Raw genomic sequence first — 20,631 nt, 5'->3', positions numbered from 1 at the left:
CATGTTTCCCAGCCCCCACCACTCATTTACAGCTACAGAGAGATTCACTGCGAATCTGTCAGGTTCCCAGTTCACACACCCAGTACAGCCAGTTCAGGCTAAATACAAATGCTACCACTGAAGACAAAAAGCTCAGTTGTGTTAGAAAATAAACACTGAGGTATATGTTTTGATGGACGGACACATCTTCAGACCACTGGACACTGTTGGACTATCCGTTTGTCCATTTTCAAAACTGAACGCCGACACACAAACACATGAACATTCTGCAAAGAGGACAGAAACAAAAACATGAGAGGGTAACGATGTGATCAAAAATCTACTGAATCACCCTGTGTATAAATAAATAAACTAATTTAAAAAAGCAACATTTATCTCAGACCCTTTGATAACGAACCTGTCTAATAATACCAGTGCTAGTAGAATTATCTGAGACATTAGGGGTAAAGATAATAAAATGGTTTTATCTGTCTCTATGGAAACAAACAAAACACCGAAATTCAGACGATCAAAAGTAATTAACTTGCACCGTCTCCACACAATGAATCTTAGTGTCTTTGGTGATCCTCTTACTTTTTTCTAGTCCCATTATCAGGTCAAAATTTCCTTTTTCCCCCCCAGTTCTTTGGTTTATGACCTAATATGTAGCCAAATATGGTTATAGACATATGAACAACTCTTCAACTCACACATTTCTTTGACTGAGAGGACAAATGTTAGTTCCACTGCTCCAGCCAACACCACAGCTTCTATGTCCACTTTCAAAAGGACACATATATCAGCCATTGGTTAAGGTAAAATCATACGTCCTCCCGTCCTCCGAAAGCAGCTATACAAAGCAGCACACTGAATAATGTAACTAAAATGAGATGGCAGTTCCATAAGATTATCGGGTTAAATGTTTTGGAGCTCAGCCGAGGAAATTTAAAGATCTGTGAATGCTAATGAACACACATTATGACACATTGTGAGATGTACTTTAAAACTTTCCGACTCTTAAACAAACAAACAAACGAAAAAAGAAAAAAGAAACTGGAGCCAAAAAGAGGAAGCAAAACCTAAATTACCTCAAAACTCAGTAGAAATGTATTTGGTTTGGTCAGAGACTGGTGAAATAAACTGGGGTCACTGGAAATCTTCCTGCTGTTAGTGTGAGCTCATCCTCCCCCCTAAGTCTTTTTTTCCCCCCTCTTTCACTAACAGCCGAGGATGAAGCCAGAGGATTTTGGACTTCAGCCCAGCATGTAAATTTATCTGCCATTTCCAAACAATTTCCATCAGGAGCCATTCAGACTGTGTAGCAGGATAATTTGACAGCAGCCCAGTAGGAAAATGGCCAGTGAGGCAGTAATGTTTGATTTATTTCATATTTTTGTCCTCTATGGTTTGCTGTAGCTTCGTACAAAGGCCACAGCTGGATATGAGAGGCGGTTATAAATAAAAGATCAGCGAGTCGCTGATAAATGGATGGATGGATGGATGGATGGATGGATCAGAGAGTGATCAAGTCAACAAATGGACTGCCAGATGAACAAATGAAGAGGGTAAATGAATGAATAGTGTTTGAATGAGCGATCAGATGAATAGATTTGTCAGAGAAATGGACAGCAAGTAATGGACAAATGAATGAATGAATGTGTGAATGAATGAGGGTTCAGATTGTAGGCTGAACTTTGTAAATGGATAAAGGAAGAACCACCTAACATGGACCTATGGATGGAATGAATGAGTGAACAAACGTATGGATGGATGGGTAGATCAACCACCTAATGATCAATAAAATTGAGTGAGTGATCAGATAGGTCAATGGACAGATGGCTGAATACAGCTAATATATAAATGAACAAATTATCTAATAGATATATAAATGAATGAATGAATAAATAGATGGATGAACAAATGAAACACTGAATGAAAGAATGAATAAATATATGAGCAAATGAATGAGTGATCAAGTGGGCCACTTAATAGGTGGCTGAACAAAGCAAGTGATAAAATTATCAAATGTCTAGCGAATGAATGTATAAGTGAATGAATGAAGGAGTGATTGAATGAGTAATCAGATGGTTGAACAGTGTAAAGAGATATATTAATTCCCTAATGGACATATGGGTAAATATGGGACCAATCACCTACTGAATGAAGGAATGAACAGGGAATAGTGAGTGAGCAAATGATTAAATTCACAAATAAAATGTGGTGAATGAAAATGTGAATTTACAGAAGCTCAAATCTGCAGCTATTGTTAATTCCACCAGTGGAAAGATGTGTGTATGGCAGATGTATGCTCTGTGTGTGTGTGTGTGTGTGTGTGTGTGTGTGTTTTTGTTCACAAGGTTGTCAGGGCCAAACCATGTCCTCATGACTGAAAGGAAGAGATCAAAACTAAAAGGAAGGAAGGTCTTTTTAGTCCCAAAGTCCAAAAACTACCACAAGTCCTTCACATGCCACACTGGGCTTTTTGCCTCCCTTTACTTTCCTTCACTTCCCTTTCTGCATTCTCTCCATTCACAAAGCTTGACAGTAATGATTGCCCAGCTGCCCCAGGCAACCACATTTGGACCGCTGTCAATCATTTTGTTTGGTTTGATCTCCCCTGTTGGCAACCACTTCTCCAGTTATTAGACAGAACCTCTGTAACCACCATTGCCAGTGTACAACTCCAAAACACAACGTGGTCTGTTCAAATGAGGAAAAACAAAACAGATTTTAGAGGGGTGAGAAATTAAAGGAAAAACCTGAGAAACAGAATGAGAATAGTCCCCATCCATAGGGCATGAGGAATCACTGAGTGGATTTATGTCAGTCATATCCTGTGGCTTTCACAGTCACCACATCTCAACCCAATTGAACATCTATGGGAGATCTCCAAAACACCAGGGAATATCTTTTGGAAGAATGGATGTTCATCCCTCTGTTAGAGTTCAGAGGCTTGGAGAATCAATGCCAAGGTGCACTGAAGCTGTTGTGCTTGAGGCACATGGTGGCCCGACACCTTAGTAAGACACTTTGTGTTGAGACACTTTATTTATCAAACTAGGTGCACAAACACTGACACGGTGACAAATCCCAGATGCTGCTGTGGATGTTTTCATGACACTTTGACACACTACACAGGACAAAACTAGCAGTTGTGTGTGTCTGTGTATCTGCAAGTTAGCTTATGGTTCCTTTCACAAATACTCTGAGAAGGTGGATGTAGTAATCTCATTAATATTAAATCAAAGTCCAGTGTGGATGTGACAGATCAGAGGAGATGCTCTGTCTCGACTCCACCCCCCTGACTTCAGAGAGCAGCACAGTGTGCAGACACAACCATTTCATTAGACCTGTTAAGTTCAAATCTTCATCAAAAAAATCTAAAAATTGATTTCTCAATTTGGAATAAATCTTAATTTTTAAACCAAAAATTACCAATAAAGCTTGCACTATTTAAAGTGTTACGCAGTAGTGTACGCATGTAATACCAAAAGTATTATGATGTTTGAAAAGTTCTGCCCTAACTCTGAAAGGTGTGCTGCACAGAAACTTCTGTACATCTAAATTACTGTGCAATTAAATATTATATACTGTAATTCCCCTCAGTGATCCATCAACTTTCATCCAATCTGAAACTCAGACATCAGTGTAACAGCCTTCATATATATGCACCATGATGTGTAACATCTTTTAGCGCAACTTTGGTTTTCATAAGCAAGGAAATATACTTGTTTGATAAGCTTTAATTAATTGATGTTGAAGACTAAAAGAAAAATAAATCCTTAACATCAGACTCAATCAACAGATCCAACAGCCTGCACTGGAATGGAACGTATGTGATATTTATAATTTCAAAAACCAAAAGGTGGTCATCAAATTACAGCGAGCACATCAAGCCTCTCTCTATTTAATATTCCACCAGCAGAATCAAACACCAACATCTGTATGTGTTTTTAATCATCGACGTGCATCTTCTCATGGATGCATATGGTCCATTAGAACTGAGCAGGAAGATTTCAGTGCAAATTCTAAACCCGGCTATTACCAAAGAGCTCACAACACCTGGTGCCACCGCTGATGATAAATATTCCATTTAAAACAATTAATCCGTAAAGGTCCCCGTATTTTAACATCTATAGTTCCATCTGTACCGTCTATGTGTGTCTATTTAACACCTCTGTGATGGTGTTAAAAAAAAAATATAGTGTTGATTTGATTTTCCCATCAGCAAATGCTCTGATTGGCAGAAAGCTACGGTAAACATGGCGGCAGGATTGGCGAGACGCAAAACGTGGCTCATAATATACAGGTACAGCTACACTTCTACGATCAGCACGCCTCTATCCACCCTGACAGCAGCCACACCACCCACTCCCTCACTCTCACTCACCCATTCACTCACTCTGCTAGTTTACTGTTAACCGCTAGCCTGCACACTGCAGCAAAAAACACTACTACCTAAAATACCTAAAAACTGTAAAGACCGCCAAAGTGAAGAGGTCATTGCTTTTAAATACAACTGCTAACAAAACTTTCTGTCCTTAACTCACAGTTACCAACACAAGTTTGATGCAAGATAGTGCCATCTTGTTGTGGGGGAGCTAGAGGAATGGCTGTAGCTTTTATTTTACACCTCCAAGTTTATGAAAAACCACGAAACACAATCAAAACTCATTTTTTTATGATATATGGTGATATGAGGGGTTGGTTTTTCTGTTGTCTATATTAGTGATAAGGATAACTGACAGATAAGAAGCTGAGAGAGCTCTACGAACCTTATTAATCTTTAAATAACTGATGATGCAAGTTATTAAAACAAGAAAATCACCTGTTTGTGCTGCTGCCTACATGATTTAAAGACACAAGCAAAGTAGTGAATGGATAATGTTAATCAGCTGTTTACTGTCCAAGACAAAACATAATCAACTACAACAAAGTCAACAGGCAACAATACCTGCGATAATATGTTTACCAGGCCACGCCCACTTTTCCAATCCCCCAATCACATTTAAGGATTTTATTTAAATCCCAACCCACATATTCAGTGTCACTCAAAGTACGTCACATAACAGGCATTAAAGATATGTTGACTTCCCTTTCACTGTAACTGTAAGGCCACACGCATCATTGTCAATAACACTCAGTATCTGTCAATAACCAGTAGGTCTCCACTGTGATGATGTATGAACTACAAGAAGCCAAATTATTATTGCTAATTCAGACAATAAGCACAATGTAGGCCGTTAGCCACATGCTAAATGCTGCTCTATAAATGTTTAACAAAAGCAGCGGTGACATCGGTGCACGTTTGGTGATACTGTCACTCTGCTTCACAAAAAAATTAAATAATAAAAAAAAAAATTAAAAAAAAGAAAGTGAGAGTGAGACTGACCTGGTGGCAGTGTGGGTTGGACTCTCTGCCGTACGAGTACGAACTCCTCTCTGTTTTACCTGCAGGAGGAAGGAAAAAAGAAAAAAGAGAAGGGGCAGTTAGCAGAGGGAAACTCTTATCTCAATTCATCCACTCATTTACTGCTTAATCTGTGAAGCCAGTGGCATTACTAACATTCATTTATCCACCCGTCCAATCACTCCTTCATTTCATTCTTTCATTCTTTCATTCTTCACTTAACCACACAGATCCACTGTTCCACTACCACACAATCTAATCAGAATGCCCCAATTACTAATTTCTTTCATTCATTCATTCATTTTTAACCAAACAAACTATTTAAAATCAGGTTTAAACTACTGTTGATGTTGACTGAACTTTATTTATTCTTTCATTCATTCAATCACTAACTTATTATTTGCAAATTGCTTTAAATTTGGTCTCTTAATTACATATATTAAACTTTTTTTTTTCTGATGAGAAGGTAAAATGTTAAAATTGATTTATGTTTATTTATGAATCAAGCGATTCATTTTCTGAGTGATATTCAGCAATAAAGTGAAACAACAGCAAGACTTTTGCTTGATTTGTTTACCAAACAGGGACATTTTTTCCCCTGACACACTAAAAGTATATTTTAATCTTTCTTCCATTCATCTAAAGGATCATTCATTCATTCACAATTAGTTTAGGAAACACAGTCAAAAGATTTTCAGTATAAAACACCCAAAGCTGGTTTTGCTGATCAGAGTCTCTCTCTCTCTCTCTCTCTCTCTCTCTGTGTGTGTGTGTGTGTGTGTGTGTGTGTGTGTGTGTGTGTGTGTGTGTGTGTGTGTGCGTGTGTGTGTTGCTGATCTCCCAGCACAACAAACCGACATCTGCTATGCCTGCAATGCACAGATCCATATACAGAAAGAGTCTCTTTATGCTACAAGATCCAGCTCGGAAAACAGAAGCAGCACTTTCATTCTCCACTTTCTTTTAGTTGCAGATTCAGTGGCTTTGAATGTACAAACTAAATATGAGACAAGGTATAAAATCTTCAGGTGTCATTTCGAAAACATCAAGAGAAGAAGAACAAATAAAATTGTCTCAGATCACAGATGATGTTCACGCATCACAGAAATCTTCCTCTCTACATTCAAACTGATGCACACATTGATCCAAATCCATAGCTTTATAGAGATGACCTGGAAGATAAAATTCACCTCAAGCTACCTCTGACACATCTGTGCTGATATGGTGCATCGACCCTCTGAAAGTTTACCATATGTAGTATTGTTCTGCTCTTCCCTCCCTTTCTCCCACTGGACAATTGTCGGCCCATTGAGACTCTTTAGTGCACTTGCTCAGCAGCCAACAGTACTTAAAAAAACCACCTCAACCCCTAAATGGAATATGACTGGTTCTTGATCATGTGACTTGTTATCACAGTGGCCTCTGTGAAGTTTGACAGTTAAGGGCTGATGCACAGAAAATTAAACTCCCTGTTCTCGGTGTCTCTCTGGACACTGCACACCAGGAACACTGTACTTTTTTTTTTCTCTCTGTGGTGGGATTTTTTTTGTTGGGACCATTTGGAGCATAAAGTACCATAAATAGTGACCAGTAAACATAGCTCACTATGTAGTAAAGAAGAAGCAATTTCAGACATGGCCCAGGTATTTACCAGTGCCACCAGACACCAAAGCACCAGAACCAGCCACCCTAATAACCTGGTAGACACCTTGTAACACCCTGCTGACCATATACAGTCACCTTATAGCAATATAAATGCATGTAAATGAGTATACGATATGACTGAAATCCTCAATCATTTCATATCTAATTTTATATTGTGATGTGAGAACAGAATTTTCTTTACACAGAAAATGCAGATTTTTGTAATTTTATTAGTATTGTATTTCTTAGTGTTGATTTGGTGTTAAAAAAAAATAAGCAGTGTTTCCTGTGGTGCTGTGTTGCTGTATCTGTTTGTTTTTCGGAGTCTTCTCCTTTATAGCATGCAGGTGTCTTTAGTCCTCTACTACAACACACGTGATGCAAAATTTATGGCCGTGAGAAAAAAAAAAAAAGAGAGAGAGCAGACATCCTCACCTACCCAAGTGTCTTTATAGAACATCTTTGGTCAAACATGTTTAAACATGTGTTTGACTGAAATCAGACATCAGAGCTCTTTAGATGCAGGCCAAGAATTGATCAGCACATGACAAGAAGGTGACGCCTCTTTGGCAGGTAACCGACCATCGTTTTAATACCCGAGCCGAGCGTGTCTGGCTGTGAAAAAAGGTGTCTGATGAATTTCGAAAACGCAGCGACCGCTGCTGCGTACAGTAAAACAAAGCTAATTTCCTCTCCAGCTTCTGAACAGGCTTTCCTCTCCTCCGAGCCGCGGGACCGCTTCGATGCCTATTTTTACCACACAGACCTTCTTTTTGGATAAAACCTTAAATCTTCAGCCAGTCTAAATATCAAACCACGGTTAGTGTGTAATTACATTCTGCGGTCGGTGCAGCCGTACGAGATGAAATGGAGGGGTTTCATAGCGAGCGTATGTGGAGGAAAATGAAGCGTGTACGTGGTGAAGAGTTTGAATCAGGCGTGTATAGACCAGCACTGAATACATGCCAACATGGTAGTCGATGCAGAAGAGGCTGATAATTACAGGCGTACAGAATAGGAATGTGGTCGACTGTGCACGAGTGTGTGTGTGTGTGTATGCGTGTGTGTTTTTGTGTGTGACCGATACAGCGGCCTCGGCTTCAGCTACGACTGATGCCAGCTGGACTGGTTTGGCACGTATACAAAGACTCCCACACACACACACACACATATACACACTTACACACGCACACACAAAAGTCCTGGAAATCACTGGTACAGATGCACACACACTCACACACATATAAATGTGTACAATGCACATTTATTTAGCCCTATATACACACACAGACACACACACGCAAATGTACTTTTGCATGGTACAGAAATATATCTATACACAGAAGCACATGCATTTAAAAATACTAATTCAGGACCACACACACACACACACACACACACACACACACACAGATCTGTTTAGAGTTGACATTGCATACACCTCTGCAAATTACCACATCCTGCATCGAATCCAAAAATCTTTCACCCGTTGCACAATTAAAATGAATTTCTGATCAAAATTCTAAATATGGGCTGAATGTTGTGTTCAACATGAATGGTTGTATAAATCTCCAGCAGCTCACCATTATCAGCTGTGATTTTAGAATTCTGAATTTATCAGGTGTGGAAAGGTTAAACTGTACGGACAAATGAATCACTCTTTTATGTGTAATTTAGATTTAAGAGGTTTATGATTCTTTCTTTGTCATCCCACACTTACTAAATATAATTTAAAAAGCTTCGAATGGAAAACGGAGCATCATGAAATCAACAGTATGATCAATTATTACCTTTGTCTGGGTTTGTGTTGTTTGTACACACAAAGGCTGGGCTTAAAAAAAAAAAAAAGAAAACAAAACAAAAAGCAACAAAACAAAAACAGGCCTAAGTCAATCTGGATCAAGCTCGTTAATGTGTACGACCCCTCTGCGCCTCAGCAACGACAAAAACCCCTCGATCCACTCGACACATTACTGAAGTAGAGCCAACATTTGCAGGAGTGTTGTCTCCTCTGCCATATCATCCCGAAATATAACACCCCACTGAGAAATGTATAGGTGTGTACTGTATATCAACTTAGGCCTATCTGTCTATCTATCTATCTATCTCTACTGGATTCAAACACACACACAGACACACACACATACACACACACACATACACACACACACCACATGTGGCTGCTGAATTGAATCACTGAGAATCTTTCTGAGGCCAATAACAATATTTCTATGTATTTTGTAATTATTTTTTGTTTTTGTTTTTTTGTTTCTTGGATTTTTGTTTCTTGGATTTTTGTTTCTTGGCAGCTGCTGCCGCTACATGGTCTTTAAAAATGATAAAAAGAGGAAAAGAATAAATGAAATAAATAAGAAAAGAAAAGAAATACAATTATATTGTTAATTACAATTAAACTGTGTATTTTAAGTTTAGCCAGTATTAATATTTTGCATGCTTTCGATATTTCATGTTTCAGTGAATAATTGGGCATCAGTATCAGTATCAGTTCTTTTTCACAGGAAGACCACTTGAAGTAGAAATACTGACATGGAAAGGAACGGGACAGCAGTGTGTTATTTCATGGATTTTTTTTTTCACCAGAAAACAGTGTATGGATATGTGTGTGCGTCCCCTGACATTTCACTTTTTACAGGATTTTTTCCCCAGAATTACAGAATTATATTTTGTTGTGTGTAACTTGACAACATTTTGTTGTCATTGGAACAATAGATAGAACAAAAACAGTGTTATAATTTTAGAGAGATTCTAAATTCTCCCTGTTAATTTTAGGATTTTGAGTAAAAATCAAAGTAAAAATTAAACCATATGACTACATATTGTTTATCATACAATTTTGATCATTTTGAAAATACTGTAGCTACTGCAGTCAAGATAACATTGGCCCAGATATGGAGACTACAAAAGTGAGTGAAAAAAAAAAGAAATGAATGAACTGAATGAACACAGGCTTTAACAACTGTACAACCCCAGTTCGTTACTCCTGCCCAAAAGAGCCGACCTTTTCACCTACACCATCTCTGCAGCACAGCTCATGTATTACACACACAAACAAAAATCTCTGGTATTTTAATTTGGCTGTTAAAGTGAGAGCAGCATCAAAGAAAAAAAAAAAAAACAGGCAGGGACGGAGCAAAGCAGGATGGGAAGGGTCAGCCACAAGATCATACACCCTGTCACAGTACGCTGTGAATGGATACGCACACAGGCGCGGACACACACACACACACACACACACACACACACACATACACACACCCCCACACACACAAGGAAGCATCCTATTTCCCTGCCTCAAACTGGAAAAGACATTTTGAACCACAAAGTCCATTACTTGATAATAAGAGGGGAGTTTATTAATAAAAAAAAAATCAGAAAAAGAACAGAACAAAATCTGTCCAAATCAAAACCATTAGATCCTTTTTTAAAGTGGATTATTTATTTTAAAGAGGCCTTTGACCGATAATGGGTATTAATTTTCTTCTCAATTTTGACCACATAATTGAGTTTTCTATTTTTCAGCAGATGAAGGACCAGTTGTGATCCATTTTAGACTTACAGAAAACAGGAAAACATACTGATATCAGGAGAAAAGATCAAAAGTATAAAATCTGACCATTTTCTTATAAAAACTATTCTAATCTGCCTCATTTTCCTTGTTCTTTGTCAAAATCATTTAAAATCTAGAGAAGTAAGGCTGATATTCATGTATTTGGTCATTTAGTAAACAGTTTTGTTTCAACTTAGATCAGAAAACCCACTTTATTATGATCTCTACCCAACATTTTCATCTATTTAATACAAACACAACATGTAAAGGAAAGTCAACTAAATCACAGAGGTTGTAGTGAAAAATCCTCAGCAGCTTAAGAGTTCATCCAGAGAAATTTAATAACATTTCAAATTCTAAAATGTTTTCAACAGTCCAGCTCCAGTCTGTTTCATGCACAATCTTCTCCGATGCTATCAGACCGCTCTGGATCGGATCCCAGCACAACCTCATCTCGCCTCTTCTCTGTTTGCCTGTCATCCTCCCTTCTCTCCAAAATAAGAGCTCTTCAGCAAACTTTTCTAGGTTTCTCAGCCTCAGAAGCTTTGAGAGTACTTCTAGTGCCTCATATCAAGGTTTTTATCAGAGAGGGTACCTCCAAGAATGTCATGTTAAAGGGACATTTTAGCCACAAAGATGTGAGCGGGGACACTGAATTATCAGAACGTTCTTAAACCATCACAATACTTCCAATAATGCTGAAGAGAAATGGGTTCTTCAACATTGGACCGTTCATTAAAAAACACAAACTGGCTGTTTCGAAAAACCTCAAACAAATGATGTTCTTCCGTCCTTAAAGCCTCTTCTAACAAAAATGGTTGTTCAGGTATGCTTGTCATCCAACAGCTTCATAAAAGACCATTAAAAATCTGCTGTTCCTATAAGGAACCTCACCAACCTCAGGAGACTCATCGACTCAGCGGTTTGATTTGATTGGATGATACCTACTTACAGGAAGTTATATCATGTTAACATGTTAATGGGGGACTCCGCAATGTGGGAAACCTCAGCACAAAGAAAACCTTACTTAAAAAGGTTCTGAAACTAAGACGGTGCTTCGAAGTACTTTTGACATTTTGGGTGCTCTTAGAAAACTGCTTTCATGAATTCTTCTCACACCACAACAGAACAGAGGTTCTTTAACCTCAAGTGTTTCCTGAATCCTGACAATTTCTACAAACCTAAAACAAATATGCAAAAGTCTTTCATGTTTTAATGCTTGGCCACACGTCTACCAGTCTCTGACATTAACTCTTGCCGACTCTTGACATGTCCCTTGTGCAATTGTCTTCCTAGGCCTAATGAATCCAGACAGTGTGGTTCACTTGAACACAAAGACATTTTCAGATAAGGTGACTACAGTAAACTTGATTTTCCAAGATGGGAGTTGCCTCTAGGTGGCAAAAAATGCGAATGGCTGGAAAATGTGTGCTATGGTAATCTTGATGATTAAACTCATTTGTTGATCAGTGACAGTACTAAAATTCTATTGACAACTGAGTTCATTTTGAAGTTAAAATACCAAAACATTTGCTCATTGCAGCTTGTCCAACATGAGGACGTTGGTGATTTCCTCCGTTTGATATTGTCATTAGCTGAAATGTTTGGGGATTTTCGACTGTTGGTGGAACAAAATTTAGGAAACCGCTCTGGGCTCTAATAGACTGTCATGGATATTTGTCCTTATTTTTGATATGTCAATCGAAAAACTGATAACAAAAATCAGCGCTGATTTCTGCCTTACATGTAACCACATAAGAATAATGGGTTTGAATCAGACATCGGATCATTGCTGCTGTCATCTTGCACCGTCTGTGTCTGAGTCTTCCCTTTTTTTTATCTCCGCTCTCAGCTGTCAGACAAAGGCAAGAAAAAAAAAAGAAAGCCTCAAAATAATCTAAACACAAACACTGAACTGTCTCAAATCTCAAAAGAACCACTGAAAAGACGGTTTTCTAACCTCAACTCTATTTCCGCCAATCTCTACATCTCTCTGAGGAACCCCGCGGTGACATTTTCTCCCAGACGACAAACCTAAACAGGCTCATTGGCTGTGAGAAGGACCCCCAGATGAACCGCCGCTCGTTAGAGTGTGCTGGCTGCAGGGGTACAAAAGGTGGAGGAGGGGAGGTCAGCCCACTCCGCTGTATAAAGCCCATAGAGAAGTCGGTGAGCCAGGAGGACCAAATCTCTGCTAATCCACAATGCCAAGAGACAGAGAGGAAACACAAATCAGCTCCATTACAAGCTGAGAGCTAACAGGAACAAGGACGCTCTGTTACACTGTTGTTATTACACAACTTATTAAAAGGCCCTTAACTTCCTCTTATTAACCCAGTGCTAAATCTTCACCCTAAACACACTTTGCGTATTTTAACATATATTTAAGGAGGCAGGTTAGACCGGATATGATGCTATAATAACTGTTAATAACTGGGTGTAGACCAGATTTAAGTTCATGTTTAAATATTTTTAATAGGTATGGACTGAAATTAAAATCTGGGCTGCAGTTCAGGAACTAAAAACATAAAAACTTAGTATGTCAAAAAAAAAAAAAAAAAAAAACAGCCAGATTGACATTTCAGTGTGATCATTAATTCAATCATCACCTACCAGGGTTTACAGTCTTCTTAAAAATGGTGTAAAAAAAATATACCTTCACACTCACACTTACAGGAGGGTATCACATGTGAAACACCATTTCATATGTAAAAAAATGACATAAAGGCATATGTGATTTTCGATTCAAGTTACATTAACCCTTGCTCTAACCTTGATTCTGATCAGCATCATCTTTTGAAATGTTTCCTTCTATATTTCTCCATGAACGTGACCATTCAAACACAGAGATTTTCTTTCATCACACTGTTGCAGGTGTTTTATTGTCGCTTTTATTCTGTTTTCCATCCCTAATTTTCTGTCTTACTTGCTTTTAATTTCCAGTTTCATCATAGGGTTACTCATGAATGTGTTCCAATAACCGTTTTCATTTTGTATCTGACAAAATGAAACACCCAACTTTGACTTCTGACACTACAGGCATCTGCAAAGACAAAACAACTGGTGACATGTGCAAACTCAAGCTAACTCAGTGACACAGCCGTTTCATGGCCGACTACCTTCACTGAAACCTGCCAAAGTGTGGATAAAGGGGGGGACAACAAGTTTCTTTTATAAGAAGAAATTGGACTTACAAAAGATGGATTAAAAAGTAAATGGTCAAAATCTGTGCCACAAACCACTGGATCCTACTCCTCCAGTTATAAAACTTGACTTGGGGGGTGTCAGGGTGGATGGTGAGTCTATCAAGATCAAGGCACTGAGACACCACACACCAGGTTTATGTCCTGTGTTCCATGTGTTATTATATTCAGCTACTAACACACTGCAGGTTAAATATTATGAATATTATAAAAACTGAACAGTGACAGAGTGGAGGACTTAATTAAACACCAAATAATACAGTAGAATGTTCTAATCAATACGAGGCAGTGGTGTATTTTCTTCTTCATTAATTACTTCTTCCACGTTAATGTTAATCTTAATTACTTTAATAAAGTTTCATTAACTGCAACACAACAACAAAGTGATTACATCAGTAACTGCAACCTCAACACACCGAGCCACAGTTTATCAGCTGCTCACATCAGTTATCGATAGAGGGGAGGGGAGAGGAGGGGAGAGGAGGGGAGGAGAGGGGAGGAGAGGGGAGGAGAGGAGAGGAGAGGGAACAAGGAGACAAGACAGGAGTGAGGAGAATAACAGAGGAAGAAGAAGAGGACAACAGAGGAGAAGGAAAATACAAGAGACAAAAGAGAGAGGAAAGGAGAGAACAGAAGATGAGAGGAAGACTAAAGAAACAGAGGAAAGAAACTGAGCGGAGAGAAGGACAGTAAAAATAAAGGAGAGGAGAGGACGATGTTTGAGTGTTCAACTTAAACTTTGCTGCAGAATAATTGAACTGATTTTTAACAACACACAAGTAAAATGCAACAACTGATAATATGATAATATATACTGAAACAAAACGTGATATACACCAACTCTGTCAGACACACACACACACACACACACATAATAATAATAATAAAATAACACATTATTGTGCTGCATTATTACATAACCACATGAATGTTTGATGCATTTGAATTCACTGATGATTGGTGTGTGTTTGTCCACTTCCTGATTCTGACAGGCCAACAAAACTACCACAATAGAAGAGTTTAGTTTTTCATTTTACACAGATGGATTTCATTCATCACTTTTTATCACTTCATCCAGGCAGGCTTTTTTTCATTTATTTTTTAATGTTATTTATTTCTTCATTTTTATGTATTATTTTTATTTCAGATTAAACAAGAGAAATACATGCTCTGTGAGTCAGTAACAGAGTGTTTTTTTTCATAATTTCATTTGTTTCATCATGTTTTTAATGTCTTTTTTTCTTTTTCTGTGTTGTAAGTATTAAAACGTAGTTGCATCGGAGCCACTGACAACGTTTAGAAACTGTGCCAGTTTTTTTAGTCCATCTTTTATTTTTGTTTATTGTCTTTTAGTCTTTTTTTCAGATTTATCAAGAGAAAGAAATAAAGGCATGGAGTTGCTCTAAGAATCAATATTAAAATCCATCAGTTCATCCTGAGAGTTAGACTTCTGGTTATTTATTCATTCATTTATCTATCTATCAGTATTTTGTACTGTGGTATGTTTTTATTCACAAAGAAGAATTTTTTAATAATAATTAAAACAAATCTTTATAGCTTTGTTTGGTATCTGTTTTATTGTGATTTACTCAGATTCATCATGAGGAAGAAACAATAAAACACAAGATGAAGATGTTCTCTGACATCTAGACGTTTTCTTTTGATCAGTTTTGTTCATCGTTTTCAATCCCAATCAATTCATCCTGAGCAGGATTTTTAGTTTTAATTCATTTCGCCGAAATTATTCATTGTTTTTGTTTATTTAGACTCATCACACACAAGGAGAAAGGTGGAGTTGTCCTCAAAGCCGACATCTGTCTTTTTCTTTTCACTGAGTTTGTCCGTCACATTTGACATCTATCACTTACTGCTTTTCATTCACATTCATCAGGAGGAAGGACAAAAACAATGAGATGGAGTTGTTCAAGAACTCGCTGTCGACGTCTAGACTCTTTCTTTCAGAGGTTGAGAGACACGTCAAGTCTTTGTGTGCGTGAAAGGAAACACTCAGAAGACGTGATCTCCTCTGACATCCATATAATGAGTCCATTTTAATAAACTATGTGACTAATAGTGCGATTTGACGAGGATGGCGAGATGATGAGAGGGAAGAAAGAAGAGAGAGAAGAGAAAGCGAGGCTGGGGAGGGGGAAGGAAGATGGATAGAAGAAGGGTTAAACTCCCTCTTCCTGCATGCTGTGTGTGTGTGTGTGTGTGTGTGCATGTGTGCGTGTGTGATGGGGGGAGGGTTGGACTGTGCAGACATGAATCATTCTGAGTGATTCAAGCGTTTCCATGACACCGCCGGGCACCGGTCCAGAAGTTTCTACAAAGTCTGAAAGGTACTGACACACACACACACACACTCTAACAGACTCTCTGAAATGATTCTTCCAGTGCTGAATTTGAAATAATCTATATATTTATTCATGCTGTTGTCTTCACATGTAAAGCGTAACATTTTTTGGGATCAACATTAATTTAACAGACGATGGTCGATGAGTAACAACCCCCCCCCCCCCCCCCCCCCCCCCACTTCAATCCCAGCAGGCATTGATTTCTTGGCACCGGTGCGAGCAAATACATCAAACAACAGATGAACGTATACGAGCGACGAGAACGACTCGAGAGACGCGGCATCCAGCTCACATCTGTCGGCTTCTACCTTCAGCCGTATCGGAGCAGATCAGACTGACTGGACCACATCTGATTCTCATCCTATTCTTTTCTGTTTTTTAAAGTTAGATTCTGTACATCAGAGGCTCTTATAAATTCATTTTGCGACATAAAAACTATCTTTAATTTAATTTGAATAGTCTTCATTTAGACAACTTCGCTGCACATAACCATCGACAGTACATCTGGTTATTTCATCAGTTTTTGGATTCTTCCAAATCTAAGAACAAATGTTTACTTATTTTTTGCCATACACACACATTTGGGTTTCAGTATCTACTTTAGCTTGTGTTTAATCTTTTAAAATCTTATTCGTTAAAATGTAAATTTTATAAAAGGAGTCCTAAAGTTACCTGACGTCACGTATGGAGATTTAACATTCTGCTTTAATATTCTGAACGAGTGATGTGAACTTGCTTTCACTCATGGATGGAAGTGAGGCATCAAGTTCATGATCCCCCAGGGGACTGAGGGTGTGGTTTAACTACATCAAACATAGGTTTAATATAGTTAAACCACACCCCGTCCTGTAACTGCAGTGCATTCTGGTTTTACTGAAGCTGCTGCAATGCATTCTGGTCTACAGAGGCTGCTGCAGTGTACTGTATAGTGGTGTAGTTCCTGTTCCTGTGGCAGTAGAACTAACAGAAATTGTAGCTGAAAGAGAACAGCTTGAGAGTGTGACTTTCACCACGTGTAGATTTTTTTTTTTTTTAAGGTAACTATCAAAGACATTATGAACACTGACATCATTTGATCTGGGGAAAAAGAAAGAAAGAAAGAAAAATAAAGAATCTGGTGTTTGTCAGGTGCTGCAGAAAATTTGGCGTGGACAGTTTCCAGAGTACAGATGAGTCTAAAGCCAACAAACATGGAAAAGTTGTTGAAGAAACTGTTGTTTGCTATAAAAGTTATATATTGTTGACAGTTGTTGTTGATTTTTGTGTACAATACATGCACTGTGTCCAGCCCACACTGGTTTATAAGACAACAAATACACACGTCTCAGTGGTGAAACAACATGTGTCACAAAAGAGCCTAAATTCCGACACAAACTCTAAAAGCTGAACAAAATAAGTTTGTTCTCCCAGAATCCAAAAACAACATCTGCCAGACAAAGAATTAATTCATTCATTAATTAAAAAACACTAGACATGTTTTTTTAAAGTCATCACGCCAGAGGAAACCTGCAATAACATATTTCATACTTATTTCATGAACAATTAAACATCACAACCTTATTGTTTCTATTATGAACGGTACTATTTCTTATGTAGATACTCCATTACCTGTGTTTTACCTGTGTAACAAATCCAGATTTCATTCTAATTCTAAGCAGATTTTGAGTCTGTGGTGTGTTACTGGAAAAGTCTCCTACACTTCACTCGTTCACTACTCCCTAAACAACAAACACTCACTGAGTTCACTCTGCACTGAGCAGTACATTGAGATTTCTGGCACTTATGAATCTGCCTCAAAGGGATCCACAGTCTGTAAAGCACACAACACCTGCTGTGTGTAGACCTTTGGTCACTGATTTTTTTCCATACCAATTTCAGAAACAAAATTCTGACATTTATTTCACAGTACACACTTTACACTATTAGTAAGTGACACAGCACTGTGACACAGTTACTGGTTAAAACATTATTTTATCTACAAAATCTTAAACTTTTAGGAACTGAAGCTTGTTTTCAGGTTGATGGTCACGAATTCTTGCAAAAATCTTTGAGAAAGAGGATTCATGTAATGTACCTAATAACATAAAAGGAATGTTTTTCTGTTTTTCTATTCGTACATTTTCACGCACGTATCATAAACAACTGAGTTTCTGTGCGGTTGTGAAGCTGCAGACGGATTAAAATTCAGCAGCAGCCATGACACTTATTCCCCGTTCATATGAATGAGACCCAAAGAACTGTCCCCCCCTCCCTCATTACCAAACAGCCTTCATTATCCAACACCCCCCAGTCTCATCACACACACACATTCACCCCTCCTCCACTCTGGAATCAATAGACAAACAACACAAACAACAGTGAGGCGACAAACAGGGCGACCACCAAACCCTCCGAACAGCAGGACTTTAGCAGCAGAACTATATTTCAAATTAATATTCTTTAACAGTGTGGTGTGTATGTAGCACTCCAAAAAAAAAAAAAAAAAAATCTTGTTTGAGGTGTGTTTCATCTGTAAAGGACAAAATGAATTCCTTTGATTTGAGCTTTTCTATCTGACTTCGATTTTAAAATTTTCTTTCACGAAGCTTCGATTTCGTGAAGAAAAATGTCGGCGATTTGCAGAACAGAGTGTGTTCGCGGCGCGAGTATGTCGCCGTGTGTTTTTCTATATGTGTGTGTGCGTGTGTATGTGTGTGCGTTGGTCTCAGACAAAACAGGGCTGCTGAAATGCGGCAGGCACTGCAGATTTTTGTTGGCTGGCTGACAGCGCCGAGCCGGTGCCAAGCCCCGACGGCAGAAACGACTAAAAGACGCATAAGGCTGGCATTAGAGCCCCAAATCTTCTCTCCCCCTCCATCCCTCCTTCTCTTTTCTCCTTCTCTTTTCTCGCTCCGTGGCACGGCATTTACTTTGGTCGGGGTCTGACTCGATTTGGCAACATTCACCTCCATCCGTGAATTTATCAATCTGTCTTTATTTCGCTCTGATCTGATGAGAGGGTATTGGAGGGGGGGAGCAGAAAACATGGCACCTGAAACGCCGCAGGAGGTTTAGGTAGACTACCGCGTTGACAGGGGTTTGCTTTTTTTTTCTTTTTTGGACATCACCTTGTTTCGTGCTCCAGTTTAACCCCCCGTCCTCCTTTCATAAGTGTTGCTGAATGAAAATTTTGGAGGATTTGATTCTTTCCAGGGTTTTTTTTTTTTTTTTTTTTTTCTCTCCCCCACCATATCTGCTGCCTTTGTCTTAAGGATTTCGGGCAGCACTTCCACAAATACCTCGGACACAATAGCATCTGGAGTTACATCCATGAGGCACTGAGCCCATGTTCCTCCTAAAACCTAACACAAATGAAGAAAACAACATACTCCAATTATGCTCCCGAGACAATAAAACACAGCAGAAAGAAAAAAACAATCTCCTGTAAAACATTCAGGATTACCTAAAACTACAAGCCTGATTCTGTGTTTGGAGTCCATTATTGATGGAACAATATTTAGCTGCAGAGAAAACAAAGGCGGGATGCTCCAGTCGTAGCTGTAAATTGTGTTTGGGTATTGTTGGGCAGACAGATGAGGACTGCTAATGTTGAATTAAAAAGGTTCTTAGAGGTGGATTTAACACGTTTCCTCTTGTCTTCGGGGTTGAGATGGAAGGTGAACGACGCGGGGAGACAAAGAGAGAGTAAGAACGAGAGAAAAGGTGTGAAATTCCGAATTAGCAGCACAATATGGAAGTATTAAAGTGCAGCACAATGAGCAGTGAGAGCTACATGGCAGAGTGTTGCTCACTGACACTGACTGACTAAATAAAGACGCAACGTTCAGGCTCACAAGGTTTTCATGTGTCAAACAGGAACAGGCTGGGAAAAGAAAGTGCATGTTTAACACCTACATGGCTCAGTTTTATGACATAAAAATAGACGTACGTGCTTCCTGACCTTTTTTCATCAAGGAAACTCTCTTATTCTCACACCGACCACGGAAATATGACAAAATATCACCTATGTTCATGTGGAGATAGTTTTGTTGTGTTTTTTTTTTTTTTTCTTGGTGTGTACTCCATTTATTCACAGGCTTTTAGCAGGCTTACCTCATGTCTGAGCCAAACATATATTTTGCTATTTTCAGGATAAATTTGGCTATGAATTATTTGAGTTTTATTTCCTGTATGTCCCCAGGTTTTCAACACATGACAACTATTTACATTAGAATAGACAGAGGAGAATATCAGTGTTTCAGGGATGTATGAGGATGAAGTATAATGCGACGTTTGTTTACATTTTGGCCCATTGCCACAACAGGGTTGAACTATTGAACAAGTATAAGAGCGATCAGCTGAGGCCCTCAATAGTTGTTGTTTTCGTGGTGATTTTTTGGGCAGTTTTGTCCTTTTATTTTCTTAATTTAATGAGAGCTCAGCTTGGTAAATAATTAACCTGTAAAGCACAATTCAAAGTGTGCGCTAATA

General features: G+C 38.6%; 1 protein-coding gene across 8 annotated transcripts in view; it reads right to left on the bottom strand.

The window, feature by feature from the left end:
* Positions 1-20,631, bottom strand: part of LOC121195069 (transcription factor 4-like) — a 195,759-nt gene that overhangs the window by 104,337 nt on the left and 70,791 nt on the right. For all 8 annotated transcript variants that reach the window (XM_041058257.1, XM_041058261.1, XM_041058259.1 and 5 more), the window contains one exon: positions 5,372-5,430. In XM_041058257.1, coding sequence (XP_040914191.1) covers positions 5,372-5,430 — 59 coding nt within the window. The remainder of the gene's footprint in view (positions 1-5,371; positions 5,431-20,631) is intronic.

The sequence above is a fragment of the Toxotes jaculatrix genome, chromosome 16 (genome assembly GCF_017976425.1).
Source record: "Toxotes jaculatrix isolate fToxJac2 chromosome 16, fToxJac2.pri, whole genome shotgun sequence".
NCBI lineage: Eukaryota > Metazoa > Chordata > Actinopteri > Toxotidae > Toxotes > Toxotes jaculatrix.
The sequence above is the reverse complement of the archived record's forward strand: the minus strand, read 5'-3'. Positions and strand labels throughout refer to the sequence as shown.